Here is a 27,467-nt window from a genome sequence, read left to right on the forward strand (position 1 = left end):
TCTGTAAAGAAGAGTGGATCAAAATCCCTCCTGAGATGTGTGCAAACCTGGTGACCCACTACAAAAACGTCTTACCTCTGTACCTGCCAACAAGGGTTTCTGCACAAGTACTAAGTCATTTTTTGCTTATAATACTTATTTTCACTCACTGAAATGCAAATAAAATCTCTAACCTTTATATAATGTGTTTTTGTTTTGTTTGTTTGCTTTTTCAAGTATTTTTGGTTGGTATTCTGCCTCTATATGTTAACATAAACCTACCATTAAAAAAAAAATTACAGACCTATAATTTCTTTGTAAATAGGCAAACTTACAAGATAAGCAGGGGACCAAATAAAGATTTTCCCCACTTCATGTACTTGCCCAAAAACTGATTTTTAATCATTTTTAACCAAAACATGAAGTTACCGACTGACTGCAGCTTTAAAAGGAAGTCTACTGCGCCAATTGACATTTCTGTCAATTACTTTGTTTGTTTTAATAGACTACTGTAGATAGAATTCAAAATTACAGCAACATTGCAGTAATCAAACAGCACAAATCAAAATCCTGAGATCCTTTAAGATGCGGAAATGTTTCCCTATATAAAATAAAAATGTATGAAGTGCAACATAAATATACAAACCTCCCTACTTTGATATGCTAATGTTAAATGTCATCTTAAAACGGGAAGAGACAACATGTTAAGCAATCATACAGTGGTGACTAAACTGAAACTAGCTTTCAAAGTCTTGAGAACTGTGAACAACAGTAATATAAAATACATTGACTATTACATGTAGTATGCAGTTAAAAACTGCCGATTCGTGATTTGTAACCCAATGTACGCTTACGAAAACATATACACTTTTTGAAGGAGACTGTATAATTTTACTTAAAATTAGCTAACGTTATAGCCCCAACGATCGTGTATGGTACTCATGGTAAATTTTCAGTAAGTCTGTATACACTATTTAAACGTCTACTATAACAAGTGTACTAGTCCAAAGTGTGCCGCCTAAGAACGTTCGAACATGGACGAAAGAAAATACAGTAGGATTTCCTCATGTTTGAGAAATACACCTGCCGAAAAAACTAAAACTCCCTACTAGACAGATTTTTTTTTAATGATGTTTCACTAGCTAACGTTAGTAGGTAGTTTTACAACAATAATAAAAATAATAATAAAACACTTTTGAAAAATCATTGGGTGTGTTGATTCAAAAGGTTCGGTTAAGTGAGGATCTTATCTCGAACACACAGGCACTAAATGGCTGTGGTCAATATATATAACATTAATGACAATGACTATCTCTTCCCCCTTATTTAGAAACTTAGACTGTTCACAAAAACGTTGTAAAATCCGAACAAGGTTTGACAAAAAGGGAGATTTTATTTATTTATTTATTTATTTTTTGATTGACAGGTCCATCTTTTATTTATTTTTTTTGCTCAAGGTTAGGAACACAACAAACGAGCAACACCTTCATCAACGTGTAATCCTCAGGTCTGAACTAGTGATTCATAGGCATCATAAAGCATGCATTTATTCATTTTTGGCCTAACGTTAACTTCCTTTGGGGGAATCCCCATCTTTTTGAGACAGATAGCACGGCGTTTGTGGATCACAACTGTCAAAAGTGACAATGACCAGACGGGGTGTCATGTCTTACCTTCTCTCGCCTTCAGCAGAACAGTGTTGGCCACGATATTCTCGAGCTCCATGTTTCCTGGGTTGCAGGCAGGCACCGCAGGCCCAACCTCGTCGCCGGGTTGGCAGTTTATGTGTGTGTCTGTCTGTGTGTATGTCCTCCCCCGCTCCCCCCCACGGCGGAATATTATTAACCCTAAATGACTCTCCGCTCTGCCGTTTCGCTCCTCTGATTCCCCGCCCAGAAGTTTCAGACTTACGTCGATCGCAGAGCCTACTATGGCAAAGCCTGAGCTCATGCATATTAATGAGACATGCTGACGTTGCTTGGTAACCAACCTCGAGCGTCCCGCTTGAACGGTCATGTGGCCTAGGGCCGTAGGCTCTTCTATGGCGCAAGCGTAGCTCATTAATATTTATATGATTATGCTGACATTAGGTAGTGCTTCTTAATAATATCTCTGTATAATTCTTATCTGATTTGTGATCTTCTTTTTTAAGGCTTCATAAATGACCTAGTACTTTAATCTAACGTCTTGTTATTATAGTAACAGATCAGACAGATACTATGTGGTTTCTTATTTTCACATGGTAAATCATTTTATATCGGGAAAATAATGTTTTATTATGTTTTTGTATGAATGCATTTATTTATTTTATTATGCTTTATTTATTTTGTTCTGTATATAAATAGTAATATTTACAGTAACTGTAATAGTCATTATATTTGTCCTTAAAATGCTTGTACATTTTCTTCGTGCTGTAAAAATAAATAAATAAATAAAATAAATAAATAAATCAAACAATTTATAAAACCTTCACGCGATCTGTTTAATATTCATAACCAGCAGGTCTTCGCCATAGTAGGTTTCATTGTCACAATCCAGACTGCTAGTTTAACAAACGGTATGATCTCTCTCTCTCTCTCTCTCTCTCTCTCTTGTAAAATGCTTTAATGTTTACGAATCCCGCATAAACTGTTTTTTTATATGCTCTAGTATTATAACAATATAGGTCACTGTCTGTTTATTAATATCTGTCTTTTCTTTGATGATAAACAGATTCACATTTTTTTCAGACATATGGCGTGCCACAGCACATACCATGTGCAGCTTTGAACTTGTCTTTACATGAACTGCTGATGATCAATGCAAACGAAATAAAACTGCTTAGTTTTGAGTTTTGCAATTCTTAGTTTATAACGCCATCTAGAGGTAACACTGATTATTAAAAGCTAATTATCTAAATATAAATTTAACCATCATCATCATCGTCATCATCATCAACAACAACAACAAAAACAACAACATATTTGGTACTCCGTGAAGTATGAAGTGTGTGTTGCAAAACATCTAAATATAAAACGTGCTATCACGAAATGCTGCCTTTATGAGTGTAACCTAAAGTCTAGCCTGAACAACCTGTTTAATGTTCTTAGCGCTGTTGGCTTGCATTTTCTATTCGCGATTACACCAAAATATTTATCACTATCTGACAAAGCTCTTTTTTTTTTTTTGTTATGAAAAATTACTGCACACTTCTCATTAGGTGGCAGTATGCACCTTTGAAGCTGGTTCACAACCCGCCTTTAAATCAAAAGAAGAAGAAGAACTGTGCACTTCTTTCCGGCAGGTGGCGATGTAGAATTATCTCGATTTGTTTTCTCCTCGGACAGAAAGTCGCTGCTTCCGGGGTCGTCAAACACGCGTGGCAAAGAATCGAGGCGGTTGTTAGTTGGTGTGTTATATAATAATGGGTAAAATAAAAAAATCTCGTAATCGTGGTAAGTTTGATTACAATAAAAACAAAAAGAAGCTGAAAAAGAAGATGAGAAGAAAGGACAAACCGCAAATAGAGTGGTAAGTTCAAGTACATTCTACAAGCCAAATAGAAAAGGTCCTCTCGCTATACAAACAACCTGTTTTATACAATTATTCGTTATTTTAATGCCTATTCTTGTAAATTATTATAATAATAATAATAATAAATAGTTGCGGTTGAATTGTATTGAATGCGTTCTTCATATCTTAAAATAATAAAAAAAAAGTTCATGCTGATAATATAATATAAATGCAACAATAAATGGCCCCTTGACTGTACCAAAAAAATAAAAAAAGTGATGTACGCTTTCATGATAGTTTTTTTTTTACACCCATTTTGTTGCTGACTAACGTTAATATCATTTAAATTAGAATGTGTTGATACGTAAACTTAAAATTGCCACTTCATAATTTCAATCGTATTTTAATGCATGGCATAAACTAGTTTACCATAAATGCTTGTATGTACATTTGGCAGTTCAGCAATTATTAAATTACAAGATATAACGAGATATATTTGTATTAGTACAATTAGTACACACACACACAAAAAGTATGCTTAAGTGTACTTTTTTTTTATATTTATGTACTCTGTGTCATTTATTATTAAGTTTATCATTAAAATGCGTTGATAAACATGGCTGATTTGAAGTCCTCAGATACGCAAGGCTTGGGATGAACACAAAACAGTAAAGCAAAATCTAAAAGACATGGGACTGTCACTTGGGACAAAGGGTATGCTTCCTATTAAAAACAGTAAGGCAAGTACTAAGCTTCAGTCAATATGTTACAGTTTATTTTAACAAATTATGTATAATTTTCTGCTTCTAACCTAATGCATTTAACTGATGTTTCAGGAAACGGAAAGCAAACCAGCCGAGGCAAATGTATTGAAACCCTACGTCATTGAAGGTATCTATCAAAACTAATGGTTCTCAGCTGGCTTTGACATCTGTTATCAAAATATAAATATATAAATGTTTTCATGAGTTGCATAATATGATTTGGTGTCTAAATTGCAGCAATGGAGGAAGAGGCCAGTCTCCATGGTCCGGGCAAAACCACATGCTCCACTGACATTATTGAATATGTTCAATACATGGTGAAAGAATACAATGAGGATTATAAGGTAAAAGAAAACTGTGTATATCAGTGTTGCTCCCAGACATAAAAAAAAGACTCCATTGATGGTCCATGTAACTGATTGTGTTTTATTGGCATTTCAGGCAATGGCAAGGGATGAGAAAAACTACTATCAGGACACACCAAAGCAGATTAAACGGAAAGTGGATTTTTACAAACGGTGTCATCCTAAGAAATATGCTGCGTTCATTGCGTCTCTGCAATCTCAGAAGTCTTCGTGATGTCTCAGCGGAGAACTGGTTTTAAACTAATGGTCAGAATATCACCTTTGTATCTGTCAAGTGTGTCTAAAGGATGAGTGTATACATAGTAGAAACAAACTGTTGAAAATCTTTTCTCTATGACAACTTTCTTTAAGAATGTTAACTGTTAAATGATGTGTACATGAATCTAGCAAGCAACTTTAATATCTTCAGAAGTATAAATATTACATTTTGTACATTGACTTATTGATGGGTAAGTTTCACGTGTTTTGGCAAAATAATACACCGGAGTGAAAACAACTCTCCAATACAATGCAACAAAGACAAAATCTGGGTTCAGTACAAGTTAACTTAATGAATTTTGAGTTGTGTTTTTTTAGAGAGCATTATTGTGGTTACATTTACATTAAACATGTATTACTTATTTTAATGTTGTTAATTGAAATTACAGATTTTTGCCCACAGTTTCATAGAGCTACAGTAAATTTGACTGCACCTATTTTTTTTCCCCCCCAAGAAAATAATTGTACCATTAAAAAAAAAAAAGTTTTAAAAGTATAGCCACAGGATTTTGTAGGGAAAAAAAAAAAAATTAGTCAGATGTTTTCTGCATTCAACGTTATGCCAAACATGTTGATGGAGCTGAACCCAGAACACTGATTTAAGACACAATAATTACAGAGATTTGTTCATATTTGCACTGCAGTAGTGCTTCTGTAGACATCGTTGCTTCATCACTGTTTCTCAGAAATGTCATGTGCTACATGTACATACTTTAATAAAATATGCATGACTGGTTGTGAACAAGAAGTCTGAATCTTATCAGCAGCTTATACAAGTATTATCAAATTATCAGCCTCACAGGATTATCAAATGTGCAAGAGTTCTGATTAATCAGCATTGCAAAACCCTCACTAGAAGACTAAAATAAATGCATTTGAATTCACAGAGGCCTTTCATTTGTTTCATTTAGTCTGGATTAAGCCACATTTTTCAAGAGGCTGAATGTGAGATGGATTACATAGTGTCCCTCAATACCACTAGCTCTTGTTGATCGTAATTTAAACCACTTGCATAAGCAGACTATATTGATTTCACAGTGAATAGGCCTTATTTTTGTACAGCTGTGCAAGTTCAAAACAAAATCTCCACTGAAAGCCTAAATCACAGTTATGAAAAGAGAATTATCTGAGGTTTCCACTGTCAGAAACGGTCTGGCATGGATACATTTGCTTAATATAACGTTATGTCCTATTCCACCTCAAAATCCAAAGAGAAGAAAGATTACATTTTTAATAATTAAAAACAAATTTACATTATACATACATAATAAATATAAACACACACATGTGTTGTATATATATATATATATATATATATATATATATATATATATATATATATATATATATATATATATATATATATATGGGCCATTCTACAGGCTGTCCCCAACCCTAATCCCTAAATTTAAACTTGAGAAAATATTGAAAAAAGTTTTGTATTTGTTCCCTTTGTTGCTTTTAAAAGTATATTTTTGATTCTTTAAAAGGTTAAATAATAATAATAAAAATATTTATTTTGAAAGTTTCTTTGTAAATTATCAAACTTCATGTCCCGCTTGTTTTTATGTCACTGTAGTGACAAAAATGCTGGGTAAAATATGGACAAACCCAGCAATTGGGTTCTTTTTGCCCAGCTGTTGGGTTAAATGTTTAACCCAACCTTCTGGGTAGTAACCCAAATGCTGGGTCAAAACAACCAAATTGCTGGGTTTTTCCATATTTTACCCAGTTCTAACTTGTTTTTAACCCAGCATTTTTAGCGTATAGAAACTATGTTTTAGTCTATTGGCCAAGACTGATTTTAACTAAACCCATACATTTTATGATCAGGAAATATTCATGTGTCCCCCTCTTTAATGGCATGAGTAGGTAGGTTAATTTTGAGGTAAATTTGTGCAAAAAAAATCTGTCTATCTTTAAGGAACATCACTACTAAACACCTTTTTTTTTGACAGAGAGCTAATACATAACATTTAGTTTTTAAATGTATGCCACTGTTCAGAACTGTGCTAGCTAACCATGTGCTGACTAGCATCTTTGAGCTAGGTATCAAAAGTATCAAAAATTGTCACTACAAAAACATTTGGCGCTGTTTTGGTAGTGACATCTTTGTTTTTGTTTTTTTTGGGGTGTTATCCCATATAATTTGATATGTTTTGGTAGTGACAAAAGGGAACACATAGTCCTTTTATTTGGGGGAAATAAACACAATTTTTGTACAGTTATGCATTTTTTGTGTGTGTATTTTAGTAAGTTTTAGTGGTGTTTTTGGGAAAGGACGAATATTCCATATATTGTATTTCTTTAATACAGTATGAAAATAAACTGCACAAGTACTTGAAATGTATACCTTGAATATTATACAATTTGCATACGTGTGTGTGTGTGTGTGTGTGTGTATTGATCAAAGGAAGGATATGTGCGGAACATGGACAAGGGCTATTAATTGTCAAGCAAAGTCCAATTTCCTGTTTCTGTGATTCGACAAGTTGACTCCACATGCAAAGATAAACCATATGCAATGTATTCTTTGTAATACTGAATTTAATAATCCTATTAATGACAAGCGAGATATTGTACCTTGTAACTAGTAGCAATAATGTCCACAGTCCTCACTAAAAAAAAAAAAAGTGTTTGTTCAACTCCTTCAATGTCACAACAGTAGCATTGTCATGACGCAAGCGCTCCTTTCTCCTTGCACAATTCAAGGGTGAAACCAATACATTGAATTCTCCATCATTACCTAAGATCCTTTTGCCTGTCCTTTCTGGCAAAGTAGTGCCAACCTTCAAATGGCAGCTTGGTTTCATACCAATGTCAGAAGCAGGTCTTGGAACTTTTGGAGGCCACAGGTTCTGCTTAATCCGTCAGATCCTGACTGAGCAGCCAGCAGGAAAAGCTTCCTCTGATCAGCCACTGAGCTCAGTGAGAGAGCCTCATGCAGCTCTGGGACGCTAACAGCGCCGGGCTTATCCTGGATGAGGGTGTAAAAAGCTTTTAGTCCAGATTTACACTGAAACATAAACAAGGGAACCTGGCACTCAATTAAAGAGAGGAATATCATCAGAAAAAAATAATATCCAAACCTGTATGACTTCATTCAGCGGAACCCAATTGAAGATATTTTGAAATGTTAATCTGATGTGTCTTTACAATTAAACCAGTGTTGTTTTAAACCCGTGACTTTGTATGAGTAAACTATAACTATAAGTAACTATAAGGATTTAGGAAATCAATATGAAGCCTTTCTGAAATTATAAACAGGGTTAAAGTTTAAACCAAGAACTGAGCCTTTGGTTACCTGCTTGTTTCCCAAGACCACCACTGGTAGATCAGTGTCTGCTTTAAGTAATCGATGGAGCTCGTCTTTGGCCTGAGGGAGCCGGCCTCTATCAGAGGAGTCCACCACGTACACCAAGATATGTGTTCTCCTTAGGTAATCCACCCAATACATTCGCAAGTCTTCACCACCTCCAACTGATAGGAAAAGATCATCAAAATAGGAGTTAACTGTATGATGTGTTATTACTGCCATAGACACAGACAAACAGGCTTTTCTCAAATAAGAAATCATAAATAATGCAATAACTGAATATTTATTACTTGTAGAGCAGGAATTAAAGTATCCCACATGAGAAATATGTGGACGTAATTGTATTTAATGTGTACTAGTAGTGTACTTCAAAGTACATTTTAGAAAAACTGCACTGGCAGATAACAATATTAATGAAATAAAAGGCAACATAAATGTACTCTCTGTAAAGAGAGTACACTTACTTTCAAAAAGTGTATTTTGTAATAATGTCAAAAAGAAAGCTTTGTACTTTAAAGTACATTTGAAATCATTTTTTTTAATAACATTTCACCGTGCTTTATAAAAGTAGACTTTTTGTGTTGGCTAACATGTTAGAGCACTTTATATTTTGTTATTACAATTAACGTTAATATTTTCTAGATGTACTCAATAGCAACTCCATCATTACAAATGTAATTACAAATATATTTAAATACAGGATTTAAAAGTTTCTAATTATATTAAAGTATAGTGTACCATAAATGAGTTTCAGTACATTCAGCATAACACTGTAGCCATATTGCAAGACAAAACAGTTAAGAAAATTACTTCTAAAGATAAAAAGATGTACATAATCCTACCTGAATGGGTTAAACACACTCTCAAGTTAACAGTCTCAAGTTGCATATAATATAAATGTAAACTATAATACAGTTTATTTTAATTTAATTGTAATTAACATACAAATTAAGTGAAATTACATTCAGTATACACCTAAATATATTCTTTCTGCAAAATCATAAAATTATGTTAAGTTGTACTTCTTCCTCACAAAGGTAAGCAAGTGAACAGGGTGGTCTGGCACTGATCCATACTTTCCAAGAAGTCCAGCTGGCATGCAGGTGTGTGTAGGCTGATGAAGTTGAAGCCGCGTGTGGGTCGGCAGCCCCTCCTGGAACCTGCTCCGCTCAGCCCCTGCAGAACGCTGCTCTTACCAGCGCCATCCAACCCAAGAACAAGCACCTGCTTCTCACTGCGCTCCTCCCCCTCCTAAATATATGCATGTACATGGAAGAAAAGGCAGTAAAATGAGCTATAGAACAGAATTGGATATTAAAGTCTGTTAATCCAGAGTCTAGTGCTGGGATTTTAGTACAAGCTGCCGGAATTAATTATGCAACTTCACGTACAAATAGTTAAGAGTCTTGCCATCATTAATTAGGGTCTTAGTTATGTAATAACAGACAGATTGACCCGGTTTCTGTTACTTTGGCTACTCAGTTACACTCTACATCAAATGTTATAATATTTTGTGGCACATACAGTACAAATGTGTCTTTGCTTTACTGCAAATGTATTTGGATAAATTTACTTCCATGATCTTTCCATTAATGAATCGTTCAAATGAACTGACTCAAAATAACTACTGAACATCACTTACAAACAATCTCTACCAAAATGAATACCTAGCTGCTGACTGAAATATTACAGAGCTGAGCATAACTGAATATTTATATTTACTATAGAAATTTCCATGACTTCAATATATTTATTAATTTCCATGACTGTTCCATGCGTGGAAAATATAACATGATTATATTTTCGAGTATTCAATGACCTTGGGAACTATGTGCTCATCTAAATATCGTTTTCTTTTTCTTTTTTTATAATAAACAATACGTTTGCAACAGTTTTTGGGGGGCTTACATGCAGATACGTATTGTACTTTTAGTGAGACATATTAAAAAGCATTACAAATAAACAGAAATTAGATAAAGATACAATAAGACAAGCAGGATTACTTTTCTCTATGCTACGTTTCTCAAAAAGTACATTTTAAGCATAATCTGTATGCACATGAGTCATGACAGACATACAGTACGTACAGTTCAATTAACAGAGTTCCCTCGACAATTGTCTCTACCTATCAGTCACGCGCGACAGGCGGTATCATAAAATAAAAACTATTTCTTTCGCTTCATACTCACCTCTCGTAACGTGTAGTAGTCGGACTCTGGTGTCCATGCTCGTCTTTTATAAAAGAGATTGAGTGCGATAAATAGCGCGGTCCCGACCGCAGCCATAGCGGCGGTGAACGCCACGGAGATATGACGCAGTACAACCATGAGCGCACCTGAATCCAAATGCCGTGTTCGCTGCGCGAGCTGCCGCTTTTGCTCTCCAGTGCACGTGATCCGCCCTGGCTTGTTTTGAAAAGCACGCGCCCAGTTTCCTTCCAGCGGGTGACAGACAAGGGGCGGAGAAACCGTCATGTCTTGAGATTACAAATGAAGGATGGTAACGTAGTTTCGCATAGTAGGCCCTAATAATAATAATAATAATAATAATAATAATAATAATAATAATAATAATAATAATATTAATAACAATAATAATAATAATAATAGCAGTAACTGCAATAACTGTCTGTAAATTGTGTTTTACCGTGGCACGTGTATAACACTAAAACTGTGGTGTATATTGAAACATTTTTGCTTTGAAAACGAATTACAAAAACTAACGAGACAGACAAAAAATAAAAAAAAAGTTAAAATCGACTAAAAAGTCATCCTCTCCTGCTCGCCGTTGGAGGGCGTTGTTTAGTTGATATTTGGAGGAGGGTGACTTCCCCGTGTTGACCAAATTCCTTTACATGTTCTTTATTCACATTTGCCTTGGTTCCTTTGATTTAAAGTGAAAAGCAATTAACGTGCAGCTACAGAAATAGCATGATTATTATGCATTGTCGTTAATTAAGGTAACGCTTATGTCTAAAGTATGATTTAAAAATCCCTAAATACAGAACCACCCTAGTATCAAAGGATAAATTGTTATGTTTATATGCTATCTGTGTATGCTATTTTGTAATTTTATTTTCTTACATTTGATTCTCTCTCTCTCTCTCTCTGACTTACTCTGCTTGTCCATCTTCCTTTTTCTAATAAATATATAAAACGTTTCAAACTCTTGAGGGGAATGTTATATATTGAGATGAGTCAAAAATAAATTGAAAAAAAAAAAAAAAATAAGTGAATTTGACACTTAAAAAATCATGCCTTTAAATTGCACTTTTTTATAGCTAATGTTAAAGAAAAAGTTTTACTTTAAATATAAATGTTTTAATCATTACCATTTAGTAACATGTTCTTGTGGTTTGTGTTGACTAACATAGGCCACTAAAGCACATGTAAAGTACTTGATATTCATTTGAACTGTAATGTGTTATTTAATATTACATTTAAAGTTAATAAATTAAGTATTTTTTTAGATATTAGGAATTTTGCATCATGATTTGTGAACATTGTATTAAATGAATTGAGTAATTCATATATATATATATATATATATATATATATATATATATATATATATATATATATATATATATATATAAAATTTATTAACTGCAGGTTTACTTCTTATCTGAACTATTCCATGGCTTATTCAACCCCTCCAAAAAGTGGTAAATGTCATTACTATCACATCATCACACACTGAACATTGAAAATCCACTTAAAAGCTGATCTTTATTCCAGGACATGTATTAACTGTCCCCCGCCCATAGGAAATAAATAGGAATACAACTTTCCATAATTTACTGTATATCATACAAAATGATAAAATCTAATTAATTAGTCTGTGTGCACTGTTATTAGAAGGACTACGGTCATCACCTGTATGACGTAATCCATTCCAACCGCAGCATAGCGACCGAGCTTGACTACGGGGGAGAACCGCACACAGCCACTTAAAGGAGAAGACAACATTTGGAAACAAATGAGAAAGAAACGCGCTACTTTTAAAATAATTTGCCGAAATGCTGTGGAAGTGATTTGACTGCATCGACAAAACGAGAAGAAACGGAATATGTGTGTGTGGAGTAACTGTTTGCGTTGCATATATAACGAGCTTTCGGGCTAACAAGCTAGCACAGTTGTCGCTAAAACATGGTGGGCAGACACTGAGCGAAAAAAACCATCTAGACGCGTTCAAATACTTGTGGATAATGCTGGAGAATTAATTCGTTCGCTGTCTTTACTGCTCGGAGGGAATTTTGTGGACTTTGAAATTGCTTTTTGGTTTTCGTTTCTTGGCGGAAAACTCTCGCGCACGACCTTTGAAAGTTTCGCGTTCTGACGTTTCGCGCAAGTTAACCATCATCCATCAGGCTCCGCCAGAAAAGATGATTGATTGATGCATTGCGCATTTGACCGAGAATGCACAAGAAACGAAGAGTTTCTCACCATAAGCGCAACTCATGCGGCAAAGTTACCCGATTCAGAGCATCCATCATACCCTCATCCATTCATTTCACAGCATTCGCTCTTGAAAACAATGCCGAATATATAGACTGCAGGAACTGAACTTGAATATTGGAAACCGTGTCATGGATTACGTGGAGTACAACTCTGTCTAATTAATGGCATTTTCCTTATGCGTTAGGTTTAAATTTGGACTAGTCCATGAAAAGCAACACATGGTTTGCTTTCAAAACAATTTAGAAGACTTACTGAGAAAATTACATGGAGACTAGTTGGTCATGCCAAGGAAGGAGTTACCATTGCCAGAGGGTTGGGAAGAGGCCCGAGATTTTGACGGGAAGGTCTATTATATAGACCATATTAACCAAACCACCAGTTGGATTGACCCAAGGGATAGGTACGTGATGAGTACTGTACGTTCTGGGAATGCATACTTGCTTACTCAATATACAGATGCATGCTGAGCCCATTACTCATATGTGCAGATGTGATTCAGTGAATGTGGTAATTCAAATCCTCTTTGTTTTGTAATACAGTTCACTTCTCAAATCATATATGCACTTCAAAACCTCTAAAATTAATGCATTTTAGGGTCCGTTTCAGTGTTGAAATATTGCTTTGTTCATCCAGGAACCCATGATCAGTGCCTGCTTTACCTCTTAAGTCCTCTTGGACTTCAACACAAAATCTGTACAGGAATGCGGCATGCCTAAGATTATATTAGAACGTTTTCAAGCTGCATTGGCTCAAGCTCTGGTATGTTCAGCAATTGTGCACCGGGGTGTGTTTTTCCTTTCTTCCTTTTGTTTTTTTACTGATGTAGTAGTTTACAAGGTGCACAGAAATGGAAAGATGATAGCTATCAGACTGCATATTTTTCTCCTTTGTGTGGTGCAACAGGTTTGCCTGTAGCCAGGAAACCAAGATGGCAGAAAGTTGTAAACAAGTACCTGAGACACATTCCTTAGCATGAGCGAAGCCCACAGCTGATTCCCTCAAATCCTTTTCACAGCGAGTCAAGGTGCACGATGGGTTCAAAGTGCATCCGAGCTGTGCAAACTTTAACAAGACTGGTCAAATAGTTTTCAGTGCATTCCACACTTGTTCATTTGTTGCAAGAGCTGTGTTTTTGGTCAAAATTAAATGGCTACCCCACCTAAAAAACATTTACTCACCAACATTTTGTTTGAAACAACACCAATGAAGATATTTTGAAAAATGTGTCTTTGTATTTTTGTCCATGTGTCGAAATCAGTGGGGACCAGTGGTGTTTTGGACCTCAAAATCTGTCCTTAGGTAGATAAAAAAACTCCACCTCCCCCAAAAAATATTGGGTTTGGAATGACATTGGGCAATAAATTAAGACTTATTGAATAAATTATTATTATTATTATTATTTTAATTTTTTCTGGCCTGCAATTAAATGGCATTATAAAGAAAAGGCCAAAGGAAAAAATATGATGGCAGGATTTTTGGGTGATTTGAAGCTGACTTGTCAGCCCCTATTTATTTATTTTTTATTTATCCCCAGTGTAATTTTGTTATACTGAAATGGGTCAGAAAACTCAACCGCTTTGAGTTGAGCAATTGAACGGAAACAAACGCTGTGGCATAACAGACGTTTCCACACTCATGCCTGGTTGGCTAGTCTTCCTGCACAGTGTGGTGCATCAAAGGCGATGATTCAAAATGACAAATTTCAAATCCTGACCCAAAACTGTCAGCGCACCCACCTCCCTCCGTCCCCCTGCATGCATCTCTCAGATGGCTGGTTCTTTCTGCTGAGCAACAGTTAGTTGACGGTGTTCTAATAATGTTAGTGGCTCTACTTGGTAATGAGCTCCCATTTGACATGTCCCCTGATATTAACATACAACAATATGTGACTTTTGTAGTAGTAAGTAGTTGCAGGCCTAGATCTGTAGGTGTTTTTGCCAGACATGTCATTTGTTTACATATTAAATTTGTTCCTAATTTTCATCAGTTTTTGTAATCATGCTGGGAACTGTCATGTTTGAATGGAATAACCAGGTTTCAGTTTTCCTGGTTGAGAATGTAGCCAAAAATTTAAAATTGTAAGTAGCCAAAAGTGCAAACTGAAGTATCAGTAATTGGAAACGAATCACTTATGTTGCAGCCTTTATTTAGCTCATTGAGAATGGAGACATTAGCTGTGGTACAATGGACTGCACATGCTCACGACAAATAGGTGTTTAATCACAGTTTAAATCTTCTCTCTGTCATATGTTTTCCTTTTTATCTTTTTTATGTCAATTGTTGTATATAAACAATATAGGACAATGTATTATTTGTGTGTGTGTGTGTGTGTGTGTGTGTGTGTGTGTGTGTGTGTGTGTGTGTGTGTGTATATATATATATATATATATATATATATATATATATATATATATATATATATAAAACCAGATGCTATGAGACATGTAATATACTTTTTTGACATTTCACTTAAAATCTTGATCAAATAAGAAGATAAGACAAAGTGCTAAATAAAAGCAGTATCAGTATTTTGGATCCACGGCTTATGATGGAATTAGAACATCAGAATCATCAGATGCCACATAATTTGTTTAGTTGTATTTATAAAGTTGCAAACTTGATGTCCTACCACATAAATGCAGAGAAAGCATTCTTGTGGCCTGCCCTCATGCACCACACTGGGCGGAACTGTTTTGTTTTGCCTCGGTGTGACATGCTGAAAACATGCGCTCAGGTAAATGGAATGTTATCTCGCTCTCTGTCTCAGATAGGAGACCGGCCGTCGTCGAGGGTGTAGCAGCGCACTTTTATTGTCGGACCTTGAGCACAGTGTGCTGCTTGTTGGAGCCTCATAAATGACTCGGGAATTTATGGAGTGCGCTGAATGAAAGTGTCTGACTCATCAGTTAGCTATGTCCCGTGTTTGTGCTCAACTATGCGCTTTGTCATTTTGCATTAGACCATGGGTCATACAGTTTGCTAGGGCTTCAAGAAAACAACAGGAGACCTTTCTGCAATTCTTGTTTTACATAATAATAAAAAAGCAGGCCATTGCACCATATTCATTCCATTCCTTCTTAATCATTCTAATGCGCAGATCTGAACAACATGCTTTGGGATTGGGATTTTGAGCTTTTGAGTTCCCTCGGCTCTCTTGCCCATTTTAAGATCTCAGATACGCAGGCTTAAGCTCAGAGATTAATGTCACCCGACCCATTCAGATGAGATATCAATGAGTCTGGAGTTTTATGGCATGAGAAAAAGATGAGTGTTTCTCACTGTAGCCGTGTTCTTTGTTGTGTCACACAAGTTTCTTTTCTCCAAGTTAAATTTAGATCAGGCCAGTGGGGGTCTCTCAGCACAGTTTCATTATTCATAACATGAAAAAGGAGCTAGTTCAGTTTCACCCTCTTTGAAAGTCTTGAATCGACAGGGGAAGGCAACAGCCTGCACTCACTTACTGCAGACAACTGTAAGATGATTTAAATTAAAATGCTCGTCTTGGAACTGAAGATATAGAATTCCAAGGCATTCCATATATAAATATAATACACAAAATAAAGATAAAACTATCTTTTATGCTTTTACCAGCCAGTTAAAGTCATTGCTTGAATGGCTCAGTAAAGTATAAAGTCAGTTCTGAGAAAATAACCGTTTGCTTTCCGATGCCACTTGGTTTGATATTTTATTTCTTATGTAATAAATGTATACATTATGTTTGACTTAATGTGACTTTTTATTTTTTGTGAAAAATGGTTTAATCTTTTAAATATGCTGCACAAATCAGATTTAATGTGGAATGTTCCTGATAATCTGAGAAGCACAGAGCTGAATTCATTGCGTAACCCTGTTGCTGGACGTAAAAGGATCAGAAAATACTCCTCTTAAAGCCTAAACGTTCAAGTATTTGAAATTGGGAAATATGACATTCCTGCGGTGCACAAAAACTATGCCTAAACCCAAAAGTAAATCTTTTGTGGTGGTTGAAAACTCAGAAAAGGTTAAGAAGAAATATATGTATATTTTTGTAAAATGATATTGTGCAAATGGTACTAAAGCAACATATCTGCAAACCATTAAACCAAGCTTAGTTGCTTCAAGGTGAATTGGTCAGGCTGTAATCTCTAGGTTTTCTTTGATAAACCGATGAATCTCTCAAATACTGTCAAGAAAGAAATATTGCAAAGTTGTTCTCATTACTGGACCATACAACGTTTGAGCTTTAAATTGGTCAAAAGTGACAGTAAAGACATTTGAAGAGTTCAGATGCAAAGCCTCTAAGTGCCATCTGAAAATTTCTTCTAAAATGAGCATTTTTATCAGGCTCCTATATTTATGTTCAGCTATTTCACTTTTATTGCATAGAAGAACATATACATTACCATTAGTGTAAAATTGCGGAACCTAAACATAGGAGCCTGATAAAAATGCAAATTTTAGATTATAATTTCAGACAGCGCTTCAATTATAATGTTACACCATGTCTATTTAAAATAAATGCTGTTTGATTAAACTTTTTGTTAATCAAAGAAACCTGAAAAATTGATCATTTTAAACAGCATAGTTTCCAAACTATTTTATACCAACTATGCATCATAATTGTACAATATAATTTATTTTTATGTATTAAAGGGTGTCCGCGGGGTCTTAAACAATATTAAAAGTTGATAAATCCATTTCGAGAAAATTAAATCCCTTAAAAAGTATTAAAAATACCATGCCATTTTGCAAGGTATTCAATTTTGTGTCATCTTTTCATAATGTATATTTGTACAAATAGTGGGGTTCGGTGTAGTTTATTTATGGAGTCCTGTAAGATTGACGTGATCTGTTACGGTGCCCACTGACTGAATGCGCTGCTACGTGTTAGCACAGGCTATGTTGATCCCGCTTTCACTGAATTTCTGACCATTACTGCATTCTCCCATGTGCTCCCATGATTTTTGTATCTGCTTCTGCAAACATTCTAATATTGTATGTAATTTTCGCGCATTCCGGCGCTTCTATCAATATGTGGGGCATTGAAATCCCTTTGAATTAGCGCTCACAGTCGCAGATCACTTTCGATTTTGCGATCGCGCGTGCACTGTGTGAAGGAAGTTCACGTGTTATCTTATGATAAAATATATTTGTCAGTGAGCTCGGGATCTGTTGAGGAGCAAATCCTCCCAGATGTTGTCAGTTATCTCTCCTTACTTTTAACCCGTGTTCAGTCAAATCTGAGTCCTTCAGCTTGTGTTGGATGCAGGGTTGTTTTTTTTCCATGGAATTGCTGCTTTTAAATTGTTGCCATCGGTTACCTGATTTTCCCCAGTGGGTTACAGGGTTGAAATATTGCATAAATTACATTTTGTTGAAATGCTTGCAATGACACTTTTTGCTTTCTACCTGTAATAAAACTATGCTAAATGTATTGGGCCACACTAGTAGGAAGCATTTGAGCTGTGTTTATGATGAATATGCATAACAGTCACATGGAAATTACATTTTTATATTTGGGACATGGTAATAGCTCTACTTTTGGGCAGTTGTATTACTAAGGAGTTATGACAAAGTAAATCTGTTTAGTTGCGCTATTGTACAATTACTATATAGTAAATGTAAGTTAAAGTATAGCCAATGTAACTGTTTAAAACTTGTGGCAAGAAGATCTTAAAATGTATTGAAAGAGTCTTAAAAAAGGTCTTAAGAGGTGTTAAATTTAACTCTATGATTCCTGTATATACCCGGTATTGGGATTAAAACATTTTGAAATTTCATTTGAAGTAATTGAAGAGTTTTTCAATTTGAAGAGTTTTCCTTAATATATATATATATATATATAAACATGGCGGTATCAAATTTTCATGTTGCTTTACTTGCATTACTTTTTTCTTATTAACTTTTTTCTTATAACTAAAATAACTATGCAATAAAGCAATACAGAAAAATATATAATGTTAAAAGTTTTACACAGATTAAAGTGCAAAAGAACTATAAAAACCAATAGGTATCACTTTGCAATAAAATCTCATTATTTACTTAGTTAATGCATTAACATACACAATGAGACATTCTGCTACAGAAGTTATTAATCTTTGTTTAAAAAAAAAACTCTTCATGTTAGCTCATTAAATAACACAGTTACCACTTTCGATTTTAACAACGTGTAATATATTGGAATACCTAATGCATGTTCAGAAGAATTTTTAATTGGCAGTATATATTAACTAATGAAGCCCTAATATAAAGTGTGAATGAACAATAAAGAATCAAAACACTTTAAAAATATATATATACAGTATTTTGTAGTCCAGATTAAAATGTAAAAACAAAGTTTGAAAATAAATAGCCTATTAAGTGTAAATATTTATTTGGCTCTGTGATGAACAACACAGCAAATTCACAAATCTGAATGGCTATTTAAATAAGTTTTAGAAAGTAGAGCAGCTGCTTTATTTATGGGGTTTCCAGGGTAACTGCTGCATTTTCTGCAGTTTAGCGCCATCTGCTGTCAGAGAGTGAATGTGCTTTCATTCAGTGTGTCTCTCACGTGTTCCTCCATGTGCTTCTCATGCGAGCTTGTTTACATCAGAGCGCACACGCATCTTTTAAAGGAAAATGCCACCGCTTTTCCATATTCCACTATGTTCTTCTCTCAACTTAGACGACTTTATATACCATACCTCTCTCATCTCATTGCATACACTCAATCACTGTAGCGTGCGGTGCCACTATTCTAGCATTTAGTTTAGCACCATTCATTCGTTAGGATCCAAACAGGGATACATTTAGAAGCTACCAAACACTTCCATGTTTTCCCTATTTAAAAAAGGTTTACATGAGTAGTTACACAAGTAAGTATGGTGACACAAAATAAACAGTGACGATTTCCTAAGTGGGTAAAAATATATGGCGGAAGAGCACTTTGCAGCACTTCAACCTCGACACAGTAATATCGAAGTGTTGTGAAGTGACTGAGGTCGAAGTGCTCTTCCGCCATACATTATAGACATAATTTTTATCCACTTAGGAAATCACCTCTGTTTATTTTGTGTCACCATATTTACTCGTGTAACTACTCATGTAACATACTTTAAATAGGGAAAACATGGAAGTGTTTGGTGGCTTCTAAATTCATCCCTGTTTGGATCCTAAGGAATGAATGGTGCTAAGCTAAACGCTAGCATAGTTGGGCCGCGCGCTACAGCGATTGAGTGCACGCACTGAGGCTGGAGAGGTACGTATCAAATCGTCCAAGTTGAGGGAAGAACATAGTGGAATATGGAAAAACAGTGTCTTTTTCCTTTAAGCAGCATAGTCAGTGTTGTGCATTTTAAGCAGTTGAGGGGAAAAGTATTCTATAAATGCATTCCAAATTTTTTTCCAAATTTATTTAAAAGTGCCATGCATTTTCATTACCATGATATAATATTGCATTACCGAATACCAGCACACACACACACACACACACACACACACACACACACACACACTCACACACACACATATATATATATATATATATTAGTATCCTGATTAGCATCCTTATATCAGGTTAGTGATAAACCTCATACACTAGGTTCTTTAAATTTACTTTAAAACTCCACTAGCTCTTTCTTTTTAATTGATTAGTCTAGCTAGCGAGTGCCAACAGAACTCTCCACTGAAGTTCAGCCAGACTACTTTGCTAGCATTAATGGACGCTTGCTAATAAAAGTTTTAGCGTCGCTGTTTTTGGCCAAGTGAGTGTTTCCATTGCTCTACGGTGATCCAAAGCACTGGGCTTGGAGAGCCACAGTGTGTTGCCTCAGAAACCTCCAGGCGATGGGTCAGCAGGACCTGTGGAATGCCCGGCTTGGGTTTCCGGCTATTGTGCTTGGCCAGCACACTGGAGGTGAATAGCCCGACATTCCTCTGATGCCCCTCCCCCCCACACACATGCTTGTGCCATGCTCAAACTCTCAGTGAAATGCTGGAGTGACATCCCCCAGAAAATAGGGATGAAGCGTGGAGGTCCAACAGCACACTGTCTTACTTGTGATTGTCCATTGACTAAAAGTTGAATTCCCTATTTGATTTTCCAGGCAGACTAAGCCTCTGACTTTTGCCGACTGTATTGGAGATGAGCTGCCTGTGGGATGGGAGGAGGCCTACGACCCCCAGATTGGAGCCTATTATGTCGACCACAATACCAGTAAGTTGAGCGAGATTCAGCCCACCTCGCGCATGCACAGGAGTATAGAGTGACTGATATGTGATTCTGTGGGTTTAAAAAGATTAAGTGTCATATTTAATTTGACACAAATGAAAACAAGGCTTTGAGAGACAAAACCGTGGCCTATAATCATGAATCAACGCTAGAACAAATTTCTTTATAAATAATTTGTTACAAATGGAAAATTTTTTTGCTTTTCTAACTATTTTAAATGAAACATTTGGACACACCTATCGAAGAGTAGTTTTGGTATTAATTATACACATTATAGAATTTATTAATATTGTGATTTAGTTTTTCAGTTTAAATTTTCGTTGAAGTTTTAATAATCTTATGTGATTTTGTTAAGATTTTTATCTTTTTTTAAAGTTTCTGTTTAGCTTTATATTAGTTTTAGTAATTTACCAATTTAAGTTTATTGTTTATTTCAGCTTTACTTAATTTATTGAAAATGATTTTTCATACATTTTCAGGATTCTTTAAGAAAAAGAAAGTAAAAAAAAAAAAAACAGCATTTTTTCAAACAGAAATCTTAGCAGCAAAAAACTGTTTTCAACAATAGCAATGATAAATGTTTCTTGAGCACCAAATCAGTATATTAGAATGATTTCTGAAGGATCATGTGACACTAAAAGCAGGAGCAATGATGCAGAAACTTCAGCTTTTCCATCACAGGAATAAATTACACAAAATATAAAAATAAATAAATAAAACAGAAAACAATGCTTTCATTGCATTACTGTTGTTGTATTTTTAATCAAATAAATGTTGAGCATGAGAAACTTATTTTAAAAACATCACAAAGATTTGAAAATTAGTGTATTTATTTATTATAACTTTGGACTAGTAGTTTATGTATTCCATTAATTTCTATTTTTTTTTTATCTCTCCTATCCACAGAGAGCACTCAGTTGGAGGATCCGCGGGCCCAGTGGCAGCGGGAGCAGGAGCTCATGTTGCGGGATTATCTGAATGTGATTCAGGAAGCTTTGAGCGCCCAAAAGGAGATCTACCAGGTCAAAGAACAGCGACTTCACCTGGCCCAGCAGGAATATCGGCAGCTAAATGATGCTTGGCGGGACAAATCATCCTCACAGACTAGCTGTAAGACTAGTGACTCAATACATGTATCTCTCACTTAAACATTGTTCTTATTTATGAGCTACTTGACACTGATTCTTGAGGCATGGGATAAAACAGGCTATAAAAATGTTGGTGTATTAAAGGTCCTATGAAATGAAAATTTCACTTTCTGAGGTTTTTTAAAATTAATATGAGTTCCCCTAGCCTGTATATGGTCCCCAAGTTTCTAGAAATTTTAATCGGTGTAAATCGAGATTTTGCTATCTTTCTCTGCCTTTGAGAAAATGGAAGCTCAACCGGGCTGATCTTGAATCTCCTCTTTGTGACGTTGTAAAGAGAAATGTTACCTCCCCTTTCTCTGCTTTGCCCGCCCAAATATTTACATATAATTCAGTCGCTATGTCAGCACAGGCATTACAAACAGACTTTTATGATATGGATTCAACAGCACTGCCACAAACAGTGTGTAACAGTGTTCATTAATGCCTGATCTGTGATCAGTGATTATTGATGTGTAGCTAGTTATTCAAGTTCACACAGACTTTGTTTCTAAATCGTTTAATACTGTTTATGCATCAATGAATCAAGCCAGTGACTAAACGATCAACTTCACGTTGTTTCTCTTAGTAGCATGAAACAAATCTGATATTTAAAGCTGCGGTAGGTAACTTTTGATGCTCTAGCGGTTAATAAACAGAACTGCTTGCGTCTTGCGGAAGAACATCGTAGCCGGAACTACTTCTCTCTGTTTATGTCTATGAAGAATCACAAAGGTACTGGGTTACTCCGCCACGGTACCCCCCGAAGCAATCTAAAATAGTCCGAATATAAACACTTATTATAGGTGCACCCTAGTGATTCAGGAAAAAATATATTTTTACAAAAGTTACCTACTGCAGCTTTAAATTGTGATTTAACTACAGAGAGCGATCAAAGAACGCTCCCTTTTTTTCGGAGCTGTCACATATCGCGAGTATATCTGCACACTTGCCCAAACTGCAGTTACAATGAATGACGCTGTTATGCTGCACAACGGAGCTCTTACTGTATTCAGGTGGTGCATTCAAGTGTTTGCTGTTAGTTGTGGTGAAAGCATTTTATGAGAGAAAACGTGTTGCAATAATGACGAGATCACTGCATTCGCGCGATAAACAGACTCTGTCTACTCAATGCTCATCACTGCAGCCTTTCATGTGATGGGAAAAGATCGAAAAAATAATTATATAATCAACAAATCCACGATTCGTTAATCTCGACAGCTGTAATAGTAAATATATATATTTGAGAGGGGTTCCACATGTAATACGCATTTCGTATGCAAAGATGTCAGCCAATCACAACAGTTGTCGTTTACTCGGAGTCTCACAGCAGACACGCCCCTTCAAACAGAGCATTTAAGCCAGAGGGCTAATATCAGGATATAAAAATGCTTTTTATTTCTAAATTTTAAATGTAAAAATCATACTAACAATATAAGTACACCTAAGGAAACATTAAAAAGCATTTAAAGAAAAGGAAACAATCCATGTCATGGGACCTTTAAGGAATTAATCTGATTAACATGTTTAGAATTCTTCTTCTTTCACATTGTCATAAAATTTGTCACGCATTATAGGTCAACAAAGTGAAAAAGATGAATTAATATTATAAATAGTGCTTTCAAAATAAGTGCGTTAGTTAATGCGCTTAATGTTTTCAGGTTAATGGTGTTAAAAATATTTAACACATTTAACAGTTTCTGTTTCTTTTTCTTTGACAAGAATTGCGTTTATTTAGATACAGAATGTCTTTGTGACCACATCAAATGAGAGCATTTTCAGACACGCACTCCAACTTTGGTTCCACGCCAGGCGTTAATATGCAATTAATCATGATGAATTACAGAAAAATGTGTGATTTGTTTATTTTTTTATCAATTAAGAGACAGCACTAATGCTAACCTTTTATTTTATTTCAGTTAAATTTTTTATTTCATAGGTCCCCCCAGATAATACGCAACACATACAAGATAAATCGATAAGTCTGTTAGTTGTTTGTTTCTTGTAAGTAAAGAACCAATTAAAAACACTGTAAATATGTTTAGTCATTGTAGTAGTAATGGCTGCCTGTTTTTGCAAAAAGAGTTTTATGGCTGGTAAATTTGATCGCGCCACCGGCCATTGGCAGGTGTGGCAGAAAGTTAGTTTTTGAGGGGGCTTCAGTAGAACAACAGTGTACTGAGGTCAGATGAGATGTTTTTAGGCCATATGTCAGTAAAAAGAAAAAAATCCAGTCCTGTTAGCTGTTATATTGTGCTCGTAGTGCATGCACACATAAATATGATGGTGTGCACTGTAGCCTGTATCCTTTCGTATTAAATCATGACTGAAACTACGAGCATGAGTGTCTTAAGCCCCTTTCACACTGCGATTCGGGAAAATACATTTTCCCAGGTAATTGTTCCCAGGTTGCTAGATTTTGTCCCTTTTCACACTGCCAGTGATTTTGCGGAATATGTGTGTGCGTTCACACATAACCCGTAAAGGTCCTGCAATGACATGTGACATCATGATGTGACGTACAATGTGCGAGTCAAAAACACTAGGCGCTTTAACTTTCATTTAAGCTGGCGAACAATCTCCGCTTCAGCGCGGATAATGAGGAGATAACTGATCTCTGCTTCATTACAGTTTGCACATATTTTTTCAGCGCAAATGTTGATCAGCCTTCAAAACACCCAGTAAAAGAGTCACATGATAACGTGCGTCATCACTACGACACGCCCTTTACGGCATTGGTTCTGGATTTTGTTCACACAGCGCTCGTTCCGGGACTGAACGCGGCAATGCTACTAGGTCCCCAACCCGTGATCGATCCTGGACTAAATTCCGATGCATGTTTGCGTTCACACAGAAGGTGACCCGGCAATTTTCCAGAACCAACTTGCAGTGTGAAAGGGGCTATATTCACATCACGTTCAGCAGTGGAAGCTCTTAAAGTAGTAGCAGCCAAATAAGCTAATAACCCAGCTGTTGTGATATCTTTTAATATAAGAGGAACTCAATAACTTTTGTAGCTTTAAGGATTCATATATATTTCATTTAGCATTTACTGTTTGATAACTTAATTTAATTTCTTTATATGCCCTACTTGCTGAAGTGCACAGGGAAATATACGATTTATTGTGATGGTTTTATGTAAAGATTGTTTTAAATTCACTTAAATTAGAAGTAGATTTTTTTTTAAGTCTAATAAATATTAAAATTGATAGCTCTCAATTATACTTAGTAAATGATGGCCTTATACAAATATAAAAAATATACTGTCTTTATGTTGGTTCTACGTTAATTTGAAGATTGAATATGAAATTATTAACATTTAAAACTTTAATGTTAGGGGGGATTAATCATGATTCATTTCAGAAAAAATGTGATTAGATTTGTTAATTTTTTTAAATCGATTGACAGCACTAATTATAAATGTAGAGAAATCTTAAGGACGGTTTCAAACTGATTTCAAACAATTGATTTATTCAAACAATTTTAACAATTTGTGAGATGAGTCATGGTTGTGACACAGACAATATAACAATTGCTCAGGTGTAATATGGAAATGACTGACTTTAACATAATATATCATAAGTCTGCCTTATTTACCCCATCCCCCTTTAAATTAAAACCAGATCATCTGCAGAGATGGTGAGTGCTTCATGCTTAATTGATGGCATTTTGCAGTCCTGAATTCACTTTAAAATATTTGTTCAGCCCTAATGGCAATGACCTAACTCTTCAAACATATTTTGCAAACATTTTTTTTATTTGAATTAAAATGCTATTATAATGGATGTATATTCATGACACAGTCTGTAGCAGTATAATTAGTATACATCACTACAGAATTCCAGAGCTGTGCTGAATGGTTTTACAGATAAGATAACGCCTTTGAACTCTTATCATTCCTACAGTAAATTCCAGATCCTCATCAAGCAGTAAATATGACCCTGAAATCCTCAAAGCGGAGATTGTTACATCAAAAAGCCGGGTAAGAAGCTCTTTCACCTAACATGGAGCCTTTGATTATTTGCTGTAAATGCTCTCCTGTTTATGTAAGACAAAAATTGGGTGTTATATTTGCGGCACGCTGTACTTCATGGATTTCGGATGTGATGATAAGAAGCGAGATTACGCCTAGTGCCAAATGTAAGATGTCTTGTAATTATGCGAGTGTCTCGTTCATTCATCTGCTCACTTTCTCTCTCTTGCTGTCTTTTGTTCAGGTAAATAAGCTGAAGAGAGATTTGGCCTGTATGAGGCAAGAACTCCTTTATAAGGAGCAAGGCTTTGAGACATTGAAAGAGTAAGTGTAACCTGACCTCACTGCATGATCATGTTGCAGACAACTGATTGCTTCCTTGTTTGAACTCATTCCAATCTAAAACCATCTTGTCTTCGTGCAAGACAAAAACATATCATCTTATCTCTTGGTATTTTATGAGCCCGTTGTCACTTTATTGTGATGGGGCAATTTCTCATTTGGTTTGTCTGTGGTTGTAAAAGTTGATATTTTTACTATTTTTCTGAACATTATACACCTCAGTGTGAAGCTAATCATATTTCATTTTATTTTATATCATGGTTGATAGATTGTCTAACAGCTAGTCGATTAGTCCAGTGATTATAAATTGGTGATTGTTAAATTTGTTTCTTTAAAGGCTCTGTTTACACTAGTGCATTTTAATTTTAACTGGAAAACAATTCTATTGACAGCATGGAAAAAACAATACTATAATGCAAATAACAAAATGCCTTCTTTCTATATATTTGGTTATGGCAAAGACTGTCCATTTTGTAAAACTATGTTGGCTCTAATCTCATATTTTGACTTTTGTGACAGTTTTGCCATAATGACTTTTACTCATAACTGCACATTAGCAAATTTTCAGTTACATTTTCACAGCAAAAAACAAACCTATTTGCCTTAACAGTTAGCAGTGTAGCTATGTACAAAGCAGAGTTTGCATAAAGATCACTTTCAAAGCAAGCTGCTTTCTGCTCGTCAGTTTTCAGCATGACCAACTTGAAACGGAATCTTGGAATCTTCATTCGGAAATCATTCACCTCTCACAAAATTCCTGATTGCATGGATTCCAATTGAAATGACTGGATATCTGGATACCGGAATGGGTGAATGTGAAACTGGAATCCAGAAAAAATAACCTAAACAAACATGTCAAACTTCAATTATAGTCCAGTCTGTTACTGAATCACTAGTAGACCCTTCTGCCCACCCCTGCTTCATACCAGGATCTTAAAAATATTCAGTCCTTTTTTTTCCCACCTGTAATTGCTCAAGATATTTTTCCCGCAGGGCTGTTTTAGGAAGCCGTTGACTTAAAGCTTTGGATTGGGCTCTTTTTGTATGTGAAAGGGCGTTGAGATGCTGGGCTGATTCCTGTTGACAGCCTCCCTTTCGTTCTCTTGCTCAGAGGAATGTGGACTAACCTGTTGGTCAGGTCTGCACATGACTTACCGATGATTCGCTTTACATGTCCCCTTCGGGTAAACAGAGCCACCC

The 27,467-nt window shown here is 35.5% G+C and overlaps 4 protein-coding genes across 5 annotated transcripts in view; 2 read left to right on the top strand and 2 right to left on the bottom strand.

The window, feature by feature from the left end:
- The window catches only part of grk6 (G protein-coupled receptor kinase 6), a 46,578-nt gene extending 44,701 nt beyond the window's left edge, over positions 1-1,877 (bottom strand). The window contains exon 1 of the mRNA XM_052587841.1: positions 1,653-1,877. Coding sequence (XP_052443801.1) covers positions 1,653-1,704 — 52 coding nt within the window. The 5' untranslated portion in view covers positions 1,705-1,877. The remainder of the gene's footprint in view (positions 1-1,652) is intronic.
- Positions 1,878-3,291: 1,414 nt separating this feature from the next.
- Positions 3,292-5,606, top strand: nop16 (NOP16 nucleolar protein homolog (yeast)). The gene is made up of 5 exons (XM_052587756.1): positions 3,292-3,489; positions 4,103-4,211; positions 4,308-4,362; positions 4,473-4,579; positions 4,677-5,606. The coding sequence occupies exons 1-5, from the start codon at positions 3,383-3,385 to the stop codon at positions 4,812-4,814; spliced, it is 516 nt and encodes a 171-aa protein (XP_052443716.1). The 5' UTR covers positions 3,292-3,382; the 3' UTR covers positions 4,815-5,606.
- Positions 5,607-7,146: 1,540 nt separating this feature from the next.
- Positions 7,147-10,598, bottom strand: arl10 (ADP-ribosylation factor-like 10). Its single transcript, XM_052587755.1, has 4 exons — positions 10,364-10,598; positions 9,251-9,425; positions 8,163-8,338; positions 7,147-7,835 (listed from the first exon to the last, which is right to left on the bottom strand). The coding sequence occupies exons 1-4, from the start codon at positions 10,499-10,501 to the stop codon at positions 7,668-7,670; spliced, it is 657 nt and encodes a 218-aa protein (XP_052443715.1). The 5' UTR covers positions 10,502-10,598; the 3' UTR covers positions 7,147-7,667.
- Positions 10,599-12,058: 1,460 nt separating this feature from the next.
- wwc1 (WW and C2 domain containing 1) overlaps positions 12,059-27,467 on the top strand; it is a 38,690-nt gene continuing 23,281 nt past the window's right edge. Inside the window, exons 1-5 of one of the 2 annotated variants that reach the window (XM_052587753.1) lie at positions 12,059-13,034; positions 20,701-20,810; positions 21,732-21,935; positions 25,858-25,934; positions 26,170-26,249. In XM_052587753.1, coding sequence (XP_052443713.1) covers positions 12,916-13,034; positions 20,701-20,810; positions 21,732-21,935; positions 25,858-25,934; positions 26,170-26,249 — 590 coding nt within the window. In that variant the 5' untranslated portion in view covers positions 12,059-12,915. The remainder of the gene's footprint in view (positions 13,035-20,700; positions 20,811-21,731; positions 21,936-25,857; positions 25,935-26,169; positions 26,250-27,467) is intronic. The other variant, XM_052587754.1, reaches the window with a different exon arrangement.

This window comes from Carassius gibelio, chromosome B21 (assembly GCF_023724105.1).
Source record: "Carassius gibelio isolate Cgi1373 ecotype wild population from Czech Republic chromosome B21, carGib1.2-hapl.c, whole genome shotgun sequence".
NCBI lineage: Eukaryota > Metazoa > Chordata > Actinopteri > Cypriniformes > Cyprinidae > Carassius > Carassius gibelio.